This window comes from Lissotriton helveticus, chromosome 7 (assembly GCF_964261635.1).
Source record: "Lissotriton helveticus chromosome 7, aLisHel1.1, whole genome shotgun sequence".
In the NCBI taxonomy this organism is placed as follows: domain Eukaryota; kingdom Metazoa; phylum Chordata; class Amphibia; order Caudata; family Salamandridae; genus Lissotriton; species Lissotriton helveticus.
The window spans coordinates 1184077309-1184091082 of NC_136068.1; the positions used below are offsets into that span (position 1 = coordinate 1184077309).

Here is a 13774-nt window from a genome sequence, read left to right on the forward strand (position 1 = left end):
TTGACCAAATGTGAACTGCAGTTTTCTCACTTGGAAAGTTGCTTTCCTCATTGCTATTACATCACTGAGGCGAGTGGGTGAGCTTCAGGCACCAACCATAAAGGAACCATTTTGTCAAGTCCACCAAAACAAAGCGGTCCTTCACACTAACCCCAAATTCTTTCCTCAACTAGATTCAGTAGCAGAACGAGCTCCACATACATTAGATGTTAAACAAGCATTATTGTGTTACATAGAAAGAACCAAACCATTTAGTAAAACTGAACAGCTCTTTGTGGCTTTTGCTCCACCACACAAAGGCAGTCCTATTTCTAAATCTGTTATTGCTTAGTGGAGAGTTAAATGTATTTAAATATGCTATGCAAAAGCAAAGAAAACTTTACCAATATCCCCTAGAGCGCATTCCACCGGCAAACTAGTGGCTACTATGGCTTTCTTAGGAAACATCCCGATAGCTGACATCTGTAAAGCTGCAACATGGTTTACACTGCACACATTCACCAATCACTATTGTGTAGATGTGTTAGCGAGACAACAAGCTTATGTAGGCCAGGCAGTACTTAGAACACTCTTTCAGACAACTGCAGCAGCTACAGGTTAGCCACTGCTTTGGGAGAATACTGCTGTATAGTCTATGCAAAGCATGTGATCTACAGCTCACATGCCTCGACGGATGTTTCTTACCCAGTAAGCATATGGTCTTGGCATGTAGAGCTGTAGATTCACATGCGCCCACCCGCCTCTCCGGGTTCCTATACCTGTTGCAGTTCTCTCTTACTTACGCATGAGCATCTCTATTCTACTCTTTCTAACTCCATTCACACCCTGTGCGGGAAAGAACAATCTAACAATGGAGTCGATGCCCATACACACTATCACCGAAAGGAGGAGTCACCTACCTCGTGACTAGAAAGAATTCTTCGAAGAAGAACAAAGTGCAAACATCCAGACCCAACACTACATGGCAGGAGTATACAAAGCATGTGAATCTACAGCTCTACATGCCAAGAACAGATTCTTACTGGGTAAGTAACATTATCCTTTTTGGTGAAGGCAGGGCAGGTCCTCCTAGATGGCTGCTGGACACGCCAGGGGTTCGCTCGGGGCAGGTCGGAGTCAGAACAGGCCGCGAGGACTGGGGCAAAAGCATTTGTTGAGCTCTTCTTCCTTGTTCAGCACGGCTCTTCAGTCCTGTCTTTCTTCCTCTCTAATCTGAGGAGGCAAGGTTCAGGATCGCCACTAAATACTAAATTTAGGAGCGTTACAGGGGTGTGCAGGTTGGGACCAATGGGTCCCTTCCTTATGGTGAGTGCACCCCCTACTATGCCACCATCCAGTGGTATGGGGGCATGTGCCTCTCTTTGATTGGCTGTGTCACCTCATCTTCAAGATGGAGGGGACAAAGATGTGTGCTTCACCTCGCTTCCTCCGCCTGAGGTGTGGTGTTTGCAAAGGTGGGCATACCTCTCTTCCTAGCTTGGTTTTCCTGCCGATTCTCCCACCCAAAGTGGGGGTCAGAATCGGTGGGAACCAGTTGCTGGGGGCAGAAAAAGGTAAGGTTAGCTAACAAAGGTGGCAGGCCTTGGAAGCTTCCTCTTCGTGGAATCAGCCCATCCTGGGGCGAGGCATGGCACCTGCCTAGGATGGGCTTTGTTTCTGGACCCAGAGAGCAGAGGCCCTCTACCTAAGGGTCTAGAAGCCTGTCTGGTGGTGACAAATGATGGGTAGCTATTCACGAACCACACCAGAGCTGGTAGGTTTTCAGGGGGCATCTCTAAGATGCCCTCTGAGTGCATTTTCCATTAAAACCCACACTGGCTTTAGTGTGGGTTTAATGTGCTGAGAAGTTTGCTACCAAACTTCCCAGGTTTCAGTAAAGCCATTATGGAGCTGTGGAGTTCGTAATGACCAACTCTCAGACCGTATACTTTTTATGGCTTTATTGCACTTATAATGTCTAAGGATGGACTTAGACGCTGTAGGGGTACAGGGAACTTGCCACTGTCCCCTCACCTGTGGGCTATTGCACCTGCTAGAGGGGTGACTTACCTAAGGCAAAGATAATTGGTTACAAGCATGGCGCACAGGGATATGTACCATGTTGACTCTTCACGTTTCTCTCAACTAAAAGACATAGCCTGCCATGGCAGTGTGTGGATGTTAAGGTACAAGACCTCTAAGGGTGGCACAATATGTGCTGCAGTCTTAGAGCCCTTCCATTGTCACAGTGCCCTTGGTACACATGGTACCTTTTACAAAGGGCTTACCTGTGGCCAGAGATTTGTCAGTTGTGGATATAAAGGTACAGTTTTGGGAAAGATCATTGGCCCTAGTAACCTGATTGACAGGTACTCAGGGCACATCAAGTAAAAGTGCATCAAATATCAGGCAAAAGGTAGGGGTATCCATGCAAAAAGGGACCCTTTCCTTTACAACACGCCCCCCCCCCACACCCCGCCCGAAAGAGGATGAGACTAACCTTTCCGAAGTGAGTCTTCATTGTTCAAGTGGAAAAATCTGGAAAGGCCATCTGTATTGGCATGGGCAGTCCCAGGTCTGTTCCACTGTAAAGTCCATTCCCTGTATGGAGATGGACCACCTCCACAGTTTTGTTTCTAAAACCATTTCTGAGGCGACTAATTGTTCCAAAATGCTCTTTGGATTGGTCAAAGAGTTGGCAGGCTCCAGGACCTTTACCATACCACCGCCTTTAAATTGTAACCAGTGCGATGAACTCGCACAGTTTTAACAAAACAAATTGAAACTATCTACCTGGATATAGCCAAATTACACTCTAACTGGACCCCGTTACCACACACTCCCACATTTCTCGCCACTGCCTGCCCATCTACCACCGACTCTCCTCTCACCTACCCCCACTTGGACTCTTGGCTCCTTCTTAATTTGGACTCCCTAACTAACATCTTAGGGAAATTAAAATCTGGGTCGCCCAAAGACCCACTTTCCATCCCTATTATAAAACAACTCGACACTCCCCATTTATTGCTGATATTACACACCCTTAACACTTCTTTGCGTGAATCCTCTGTTCCTGCTCTTTACAAGCACGCCATGGTAACGCCTCTTTTAAAGAAGCCTTCAACGGATCCCAATGACTTGTCTAATTATCGCCCCATCTCTCTTTTACCAGCCTTCTCTAAGATCCTTGAGAAACACATCCACTTACACCTTTCCCAGTTTATTGAATCCCATCAAATTCTTCATCGCTCTGTCTGGCTTTCGAACTGGATTTTCCACCGAAACTACATTACTAGGAGTAACGTAGAATCTGCGCCAACACCTAGACAGAGGAGAAACGGTTGCACTAATATTGCTCGATCTTAGTGCAGCGTTTGATACTATTTCACACACTATACGCTTAAATACACTTAACTCACTAGGTATTCGCGGTTCAGCACTGAATTGGATCTCCTCATTCCTCGCCCACCGTACATTTCAAACCTTCTCTATTACATCCAACTCCAAAATTTACACCTCACCTTATGGGGTACCTCAGTGCTCAGTACTTAGTCCTTTACTTTTCAATTTGTACATCAGGCCTCTGGCTGACATTGCGGAACAAGTCGGTCTTTCTCTATTCACTTATGCAGATGACTCCCAGATCATTTTTTCCCTTTCTAACAGTGACCCCAGCTCCCCCTCTCTTCTTCAATCTGGTCTTGGGAAAATCGCTACCTGGATGAAAAACAATCTTCTAAAACTTAACGATGGTAAAACAGATGTCTTGATTCTTAGGAAAATGAAGGAACTATGGACCGTTCGCCTGTCGAGATGGGTCCACTCCCACTGCCCTCAAAACATGTCCGGAATTTGGGAATTCTGATTGATGATGCCTTGACCATGCACCAACAGGCAGTCAAAGTCTGTATTACAATCTTGCGTTGGCTCAGAAAAATCATCTGGATGCTACCTAATGACACCCAAAAAACGGTGGTCCATGCCCTTATAACATCCCGGATGGACTACGGTAACGTCCTTTACTTAGGAGTTAACAAGGCAGTGAAGAGACGGTTGCAATTGGTGCAAAATTCGGCCGCAAGACTTCTGTGCAATATTCCTATATATACCCACATTTCGGGATATCTGCGCGACCTACATTGGCTCAGGGTTGAGAATTGCATCAAATTCAAGACCCTGAGTTATATGTTTAAAATCAACCAGGGCACAGCCCCACAATATCTGCAATCCCTTGTACGTCCCTACACTCCTTATCGCCCCCTCCGATCCTCATCTTATGGCAACTTCACTGTACCTAGAGTAAAACTCACTAGGATGGGGGGCAGTTCATAATAAAGGGAGTTTTATAAAGCGCCTGGTACGCTAAGAAGCGTGTCTCCGCGCTAACTGAAAGAAATACAGACTCAAACAGAAACAAGGAGTGGACCCGACTATCTTGAAAAGAGGTGTGTTTTTAGTTTCCTCCGGAAACTAGTTTCCGATGGGTCCAGACGGAGATCGAGGGGTAGGGCATTCCAGCTCTTCGCCACCAGGTAGCGAAAAGATCTTCCTCCCATGCGGGCCCTTCTCACTCTAGGCACCTTTAATAGGCCTCCATGTGAGGAGCGCAAAGCGCGAGATGGGGCATACCTGGTGACTAGACTCGGGAGAGGTACAGGCGACCTCTTGGCAAGAATGCGATGACAGGTACACAGGGATTTAAAATCAATTCTACTCCTTACCGGCAGCCAGTGGAGGGTCTGAAGGGCAGCTTTGGAGCTTGATCTTATTGGAAGCTTTAGTATAAGGCGAGCTGCAGCATTCTGAAGCACCTGCAGGCGATTGATAATGCTGCAGCTTGCCTTATACTAAAGCTTCCAATAAGATCAAGCTCCAAAGCTGCCCTCCTACCTCGGCCCCACTCTGTGGAATTCTCTCCCCCTTGATATCCGCAAAGAAACTACTTACACACTTTTCCGCAGAGCCATTAAGACGTGGTTATTCAACCAATAATTTCTGTTTATCTGTTGTACTTAGGTTACCAGTTCTCTGAACTTCCAGCGCCGGGAAACCCTTTTTGGGTAGCTGTCGCGCTCTATAAGCTCAATAAATAAATAAATAAAATAAAATAAACAGTTCTGAGTATTCGCCTTTCATTTGTATTAGCCATCTGAGAAGTCTGTGGGCAGTTTGAACTATGAAGTGAGTACCAACCCGGTATGGTCTCAGCTTATTCAGGGACCAGACCACAGCAAAGGTCTCCCTCTAAATGGCACTCCAACGCTGTTCCCTAGGGAGTGACCACCTGCTAATGAAAGGAACAGGCTGGTCTTGGCCATCAGTGTTGGTCTGAGTTAGGACCACTCCTGTTCCCTACCTCAGAGGTATGGGTCAGCACAATGAACTGCTAGGAGTAATCTGGAGATTTGAGAATAGGTACTGAGCACAATGCCTCATTCAGTGTGTCAAAAGCCTTTTGACAGCTAACTGTCCAGTTCACTTTCTTGGTCATCTTGTTGGAGGTGAATTCTGTGAAGGGTGTCGAAATGGATCCATACCCCTTCACGATACTCATGTAGTACCCAATCAAGCCAAGGAATGCCCTGACTTGGGTCTGGGTGGTTGGTGCTTCCCAATCCAGAATTGTCTGGGATTTGGGCTGTAGTGGTTGAACTTGGCCTCTAACTACAAGGTGGTCCAAGTGCATAACCGTTCCCTGACCTATCTGGCTTTTGGATGCCTTGATCTTAAGGCATGTAAAATCTTCCCGAGGTGGACCAGGTGATCCTGCCAGGAGGAGCTTTGAAAGACAGCCATGTCATTAAGATATGCTGCACTAAAGCCTTCCAACGCAGCAAGGACTTGATTCACCAACCTTTGGAAGGTGGCAGGGGCATTATTTAGACCAAAGGGCATCACTGTAAACTGGAAGTGCCCCTCAGGTGTGGAGAATGCAGTCTTTTATTTTGCTCCAGGGTCAATCTACCAGTCAAAGGTACTGAGAAATTTAGCAGCCTCTAACTCATCTATCAATTCATCAGCTTTGGGGATGGGGTGTTCATCTGTCTTGGTGACAGTATTAAGGCCTCTGTAGTCCACACAAAATCTTATTTCTCTCTTTCCACCCTGTGGATGAGGTATTGGGACTAGGAGCTCTGGGCTCGCCCACGGACTCTCTAAAGGCTCAATAACCCCCAACTCCATCATCTTGCTGACTTCAGCCTTGATGTTCTCCTTAACTTGGTCAGACTGGCGATAGATTTTTTTTAAACAGGCAAGCTGTGCCAAGTGTCCACATCATGGGTACACATTTGTTCAGTCCAGAGGTTAAGGAGAAGGTTTGTGCATACTGTTGCCGGACCTACCTAATATCAGCTTGCTGTTGGGCAGAGAGGGTTTGAATAGCCAACTCCATCTACTGGCCCATCTTGGGGATTGTAAGATAGGAGACAAGGGAGAGGTTCACTCTGTCTCCTGATTTTATCAGTAACCATCAACATGGTTACATCAGCCCCATCACAGAAAAGATTTAGGCGGTTCACATGTATCACCCTTTTGGAGAACGTGCAGGGGGAACATTTGTACTGCATTCGGGTACTTCATGGCGACTTATGGATCCAATCTCCTGGACTTCAGGTGAGTATGGGGCAAGGTCCAAGGCCATAACAACAGGTCACCTTGGGAGGCGCTGGGGCGTCTGGGTGCAGAGGTGTGTTGTGGCGTTGAGTGCCAAATGTCAGTGGGGATCTTTCCGGTAGGAAAGAGGCTGCAAGTTTGGACTGGGAAGCCAGTCAGGCTGAACAAACAAGAGCGCTCAGATCTCGATGCTCGAGGACATGGGGATACCTTTGGTCGACTTCCATTCGGCTAAGGCATGACTGGTGCAGAGGTGTCTTGAGGCGTCTGTTTTTTTTACAGCTGAGTCACTTGCAGTCAGGATGGGCTGCATAAAGAGGCTGCAGGCGCTGTCAAGGAGTCTCCTCCTGGCAAACCCAACGTGGGCTTCATCTCTGGAGGACTGGGGGACCACACTGGCACTGTTGTTCAACTTCAACTCGGGCTTGGAGCGACAGGTGCAGTGATGCTGACCAGTGTCTGGTTTACGTGGTCTGGAGTCCTCTCAGTTCTTTCTTTGTTACCTGCAGGGAAGCAGCTCTGCTGCTCCATGGGAGTACCTGAGTTTCTGGTAGTCCTTTCAGTCTTTCGGGTGCACAGCAACTTACGGGATGAGTAGACTATGGCGCAGTCGTCTGAAACAGCAAACAGGCCGGCAGGGTTGGCATCAAGTCAGTTGCTTCTCCCACTGTTCTTATTTTTCCTGTCCTTCTTCTTGTAGGTCGTTCAGATCTGATATCCTGGTACCAGGGGCTCACCTAAATACTAGATTTAGGGGCGTTAGAGGAGTGTAGCGTAGTAGCCAATGGGCTACTGACCCCTGGGGTCACTATGCCCCATTTATGACTACTTCTTGTGGGAAATGGGTATTACCCTGTCCCAGAGATCCTAAGGCTATCATCACAAGGATGGTAGACTTCTGATTGTCGTCTTCACTTAAGGTAGCCCACCTTAGAGGTGTGAGTAACCTGAAGGTGGACATTCCTCTCTGACTACTAATTTTCCCGCAAGTCCAAGTACTAAATGGGCCCTAGACAAGAGGGGGGGCATAGTCTGTTGTGAGGGGAGCCAGATTTGCATACCAAAGTTGGTGGGCTCTTGAAAGCCCCTTGTCTGGAATGCTAATTTGCAGGTCTTCCTATGGGTGGGGAGTGTAAATACCCTCTGCCTGAGCAGGCTTTATTCCTGACGACCTGAGAGCAAAGGCCCTCACCCCGGGGATCAGAAACTGGTCTAGGGTGGCAGGCTAGCTAGGAGCAGTCAGTCAGTACACTGGTAGTTGGTAGGTTTTAAGGGAGTACCTCTAAGGTGCCCTCTGGGTGCATGTATTAATAACAGCCATCACTAGAATCCGCGTGGGCTTATTAATATGAGATGTTTGATACCAAACATACCTAATTTCAGTGAAGCCATCAGGTGTCTGACAAACTAATTTTTGGCCAGTGTCCAGCACATGTACTTAAATGGGTTCCCTGGTCACTTGTATTTACAGTAATTGAACTGGCTAGCACATGGGCATATCTGCTCCTGCAGATATATCCACACATGAAATGTAATGCTCCCTGCCTTAGGGCTGTAAGGACTGCTGTATTGGTGACTTAAAATATTACATGCATTGTTAGCAGGACAGGGCACACAGGTGTGTGACATGTTGTGTTTACTCTTTTTAGAGCACCTTATCATGCACCCTGCAATGACAGTCTGAATGAATTTGGTGCTGGGTCCCTTAGAGTGGCACAAGATACGCTGCAGCTCTTAAGAACCCTCTTTAGTACCTATGCTCCAGTTACTGCTTAGAGGTGCTAAAGGCCTGGTCACTTGGGGAGCAAATGACCAGTTGTCTTGTTTTGCGGAAAGAGCACTGGCACTGGGACCTGTTTTGCAGGAATCCAGTGCACTTCAAAGTTGCATCAAATACCAGGCAAAAATGGGAGGGCTGCCTGCCTTCAACAAAAACCCAGTTTCCTACAATGCGCATCCAGATGAGTTTCAAGCTGCAAACCCATAATTGCAGGTGAGTAACTGGTTTCTTCATCTTCTCTGACACTTTCACATGGTCGCGCTGTGATATTTCATCCCCTTGCTTCACCAAGGCATGGCGTCACTGAAATTTGTTAACTTTCACATCCTGCTATACCAAATGTAGCACATTTATCAGCCATTCCTCTAAGTACATTCTTTTTGTGGTAAGTCAAAAACCAGGGAAGACCTGGCTTGGCAGTTCAGTCTGAACTTTTCCCATGAGGTACAGTGTCAAGACTGATTTCCATATGACTGGGTCTGAACTGGGGTGGCAAAGTGAGCTAAAGATCAAAGATGGATTCAACCCAGATCCATGACTGGGGGTGAGTGTCTGAAATGTTTCAGCACTCCGTCCATCATCTCCTTGTGTTTGCCAAGTGAAAAACCCTGCCAGTTCTTATTTACATATTGTGTTTAGGTACCTGCACTCCCAATCCATGGGCAATGCACTATGGATGGACTGATCAGGGATGTTTGCCTACGCTTTTTCACCTCTTCCCCTCATCCCATGTGTGGTGAGGGAGTTGAGGCAAGTGTCCATTACTCTAATCCCAGTCATGCCAACCTAGGCAAGATAGCCCTGGTACTCAATGATCCTTGATGTTATTCAGTCCTCACAAGAAGCTTCCTTTCAAGTCGGACCTTCTCACTCAGCATCAAGGTTAGCTTAGACACCCAGATAGCTCAATATTTTAATTTTGGAGCGGAGTTTCTAGAATTTGCCTGCCTTAACTACCCACAGAAAGTCATGGATATTCCTCAAAAGGCCAGGAAACCTCTACTCATGCTTGTTACGCAGATAAATGAAAAAGGTAAAAAAGTTCATGCAGTGCTAAGATTCGAAACAACTGAACCCGTTACAGTTCCTATGCCATAGATTTTCATACCTTCTTCTTCTTTACAAGGCAGTTCTAACTTAACCTTCCATATGCGTGCGCCTTTCTGCAGTTGCCACATTTTTAAAATAGCCAGCATCTATCTATTTTCAAGGTCCCTTCCAATAAAGCTGTCAAAGAAAGGTTAAAGAGGGTAATTCCTTCAAAGATTCCCCACCTAGAATCTGAATGTGGTACTTACAAAACGTATGGGTCCTCCTTTTGCACCTCTAGGCACTTGTGTGCCTTACATTTCTTATCTTTGAAGTGGCCTTCCTGATAGCAGTGTCCTCACTTAAATGTATTTGTGAGCGTGCCACTCTTACAATACAACAGTTCTTTTGTACTAACTGTAAATTTCTGGCAAAGGTTGTCATCATTTCACATCAACCAAACTATTGAGCTACCTATTTTACCTCACATGCTGAGTCAGTAGCTGAAAAAGGTGCTCCTCCGTCTGGGTGTTACTAGTGCTCATGTATTATATTGATAGAACCATTCAGTAAGTCGAATCAATTTTTTGAAGCTTTTGCCAAACCTACAAGCACTCTGCTGTTTCCAAAGCTGCTGTTGTAAGTTGGATAATTAAATATATTCACATCTGCTATGCTGAACCCAAGCTCACTATACCTGTACCACTGAAAGCATATTCTACCTGCAAAAAGGGAGCCACATTAGCCTTTTCAGGTAATAACCCTCTTGAGGATATGTAAGGCTGCTAGTTAAACTGGAATGGCATGGTGAGGAAAGAAATTCACCCGAGTGACAAAGGTATGCCCAGACATTGGTCCTGTGTTCACCATGCCACTGGAGTCCAGCTAGCCTGGCTGATGAGGGGTGATACTCTGAAACTGGAACCAGGATGCTTGTTTCCGGTCCAGGGGGACAGGCCTGGCAGTTTAGGCTGGACTGTTCCCATGAGGAGCAGGGTCAAGACTGATTTGCATATGGCGGGGTCCAAACTGGATTGGCATGGTGAAAGAAAAAATGGCCAGATCTTTGTACTGGGGGTGGAAGTTTGATATTGTTCAGCATTCCTGTTCTTTTTGCATTTGTCACCCCGAGTGGGGTGGGTATGCCCAGAGATTGGTCCCGTGCTCACTATGGCACTGTAGTAAAGCTAGCCTGGCTGATATGGAGTGATACCCCAAAACTGGTCTCAGGATGCTTGTTTCCGGTCCAGGGAGGACCTGTTCTGGCCTTGCAGTTTGGGCTGGACTGTTCCCACGAGGAACAGGGTAAAGACTGATTTGCATATGGCTGGGTCCAAACTGGAATTGCATTGTGAGAAAGAAATGGTGGATTTAGGCACAGATCTCTGTACTGAGGGTGAATGTTTGATAATGTTCAGCATTCCGTCCATCAGTTGTTCTTTTAGCTCTAGTTTTTCAATGCCACTCACAATAATAAAACAATTCTGTGTAGACACAATGGCATATTAACAAGCTCTGGTTTGGAAGCAGTGTTAAGAAAACACTTATTCAGACATTTGCATCACCTACTAACTAGCCGCTGCTTTGGAGAGAAACTGCATTACAATCTATGCAGTCTTACATGCTACGAACAGAAAATGTTTCCCTGTAACCATTTATTCACTGTAGATTCACCTGCTCAGCTTCCTGAAAGCTAGCTATGATTATATGTTTTCTTTGTCTTTACTATTTACTATTCACTTTTAATACACAGCACACTGTGTCTTTGACACTGCGCTCCACTTAAACTATTCGCCCACTGAGCAAAAAACAGTCTGAGGTTGAGTCTTTGCAATGGTGCATTCTGGAACAAGAGATGAGTCACAGCAGGTCTTGAGATTCAAACTTCTTAGAAGAAAAGTAACTTGCGTATGTCCAGGCCCTATGCTAGATAACAGGAGTACGCTGATTATATGAATCTACAGCACTACAAGCTACGAACAGATGGTTACAGGATAAGCAACATGTTCCTTCTGAAGGTAGCTTGGTCAACAGTAGATGGTTATTAGTGGAGGATACACTAGTTGTTTTTACCCATCGCTTTTTTCTTACCTCAAAGTGAGTATTTTTAGACACAACTATAGAAATTCCAAGTACTTGATTATGCTCACCAATGTGCTGTTTAGGGTTATGTTGGATTAGCTGACAGATAGTTGCCCATTGAAACATGGGTTTTAGTAAAAAGTCATATAGCATTGATGGGAGGAAGCAACTGCAGCCTCCATGTTAATTGGTGAAATGAAACCATTGATGTGCTGAGATATCTAATGTTAATTAGAAATGATCATGAACTTCCACTGACGTTTTCTGTATTTGAAATATTTAAAAGAGGGTTTTTAAAGCTTTACTTGGAAATTAGAAATAAAACGTAGTGCAATAGACTACATAGAGTACAAATATCTAGAATATCTATCAACAAGTCCACATTCATGAAGTCAGTATGCCCTTCTTGTTTCTTAAAATTAAACCGATACCTTTTCACTAGAGGGTCATTTTTATCTCAAGACAAACACATCTATTTGGGTAAGCCATATACTAGTTTTAAACAAGTGCTGAAGTTCATCAGACTGTCTTTAACTAACCTACATATTTGCAAATAGTGGCAAGTGTTGTGTTAGACTGAATCAAATTTGTATATACAAAACGGTTTGAAATGATTTGTTAAATATTGATATAAATGAGTTTGTTTGGTGTTTATTGTAGATATCGTCTTCAAACTGTGAAATCCTTAGCTGGTGTGAGTCTCATGCTTCGATTACTTTGGGCATGTTTACGGTGGGATGATATGGCAGCCAAACCCCCACCTGGAGGAGGAATGACACGCACCGGTAAGTTTATTTCAATACAGAACAAATAGTCTAAATCTTTTGAATGATAAAGTAGGGAAATAGTATAGCATAACTTAAATCCATTGCCGCCACTGGCTCTTAAGCTTTACTAATTCTTTTGATAATTTCACATGATGATTCTTGGCTCACAGTTAGTTTTGCATAATATGGAAATATCGCATACTTTGTGTGCATAAAGATGGGTATATGACTGCCCCATTTTAGCCCCAATTCTTTTGAATAAGTTGGCATAAGATCTGGACGAAACACTTGAACCAAGTAGTAGTTCATTTCTACTGAAGCTGGTCGGGTGGGCATATTGTGATTTTGTATTACATAGACTGGAACAGCTTGATTAGACCAAGCAGCATTTGAACTTCAGTGTATTCTCCATAGGTTTATAGCCTGATATTCAGATCACAGATTAGGAATTAATATATATATATAAAACAAAAGTGATGTATTTTGGGTAAAGAATTAAGCAGCAGCAAGGCACATTAGGTGGAGTCAATTTGAATATCAGTGCTCAGGCATTCGGTGGGTATTCTTTTTTTATAGTCTCATGTTGACTCCACAACTTGATGAAAGTATTGCCTGGCTAAATTTTATGAGAGAATCTCAAATTTTCTTAATCTAAGACGCATAAGATTTATTTAGTGGTATTACATGAATTGCTACAAGGCATAAATAATCACCAATCTATGGTACAGGGTTCTGGTTAAATACAGATGAATGTAATGTGGATAGTGGAATGGAGGAATTGTTTTGAGTCATAGAAGTGATGTCTCTGCTGAGCCTATCATACTGGAACTTGAGTTTCAGGCATCTAAAGATGCTGTTAGTTTTATATTGTGGAAGGTGGGCATTTCAAAAACCAATTTATGTTCGCTTTGTGAGTTAGTAAATGGTGAATTGTTCTATTTATAAAGCAATACACTTGGTGGGATTATGTGATTTTGGTTAGCTTAGCAAACTGAATCTCTGACCTGTAAATGATTCCGGAGCTAAATATGGCAAACGCTGTGTGTTAGTAGATGGGCTATAGTACTGGATATTTCAATGATTAACATACATTCCCCATCGTGGGGAGGGCCTGCTAACATTAAATAACAGTAAACAAGTTTAAAATGTCCATAGGCTCAACAACAGTGTTGGGTTGCTAGCATATCTACTTAATTTGAAACAACCTAAACTTGTCAGCGAGATGAGGTGCTGAGCTCTATACCTCTCTAGAGGCTACCATAGCTAAGAATTCCTCATAGCTTGGAGTGGTGCTTTGCTCTAACCTGTGTTTGACCTTATTCTGGATTCATATTCACCTCTACTTTGTCCTTCCTGAACTAAACCTGCCTCTCACTTCAGCTTTCAACAAACGGAGTTGTTTTTAGGGGATTTGTGGAATTTTTGCGTAGCATTTGTAAAAAATCAGTCCAATAAATCTTTCCCCTACTTCATAAAGGGAAATATCTTACCCCTCTGGAGCTTAAAGATGTGTATATCCACA

At 44.5% G+C, this 13774-nt stretch overlaps 1 protein-coding gene across 5 annotated transcripts in view; it reads left to right on the forward strand.

Annotated features, from left to right (window-relative positions):
• The window catches only part of BPTF (bromodomain PHD finger transcription factor), a 1855127-nt gene that overhangs the window by 680971 nt on the left and 1160382 nt on the right, over positions 1-13774 (forward strand). For all 5 annotated transcript variants that reach the window (XR_013598794.1, XM_078654332.1, XM_078654328.1 and 2 more), the window contains exon 14: positions 12146-12270. Coding sequence is in view for 4 of the 5 variants with exons in the window: in XM_078654332.1 (XP_078510458.1) it covers positions 12146-12270 (125 nt within the window). In the remaining variant the exon portion in view is untranslated. The remainder of the gene's footprint in view (positions 1-12145; positions 12271-13774) is intronic.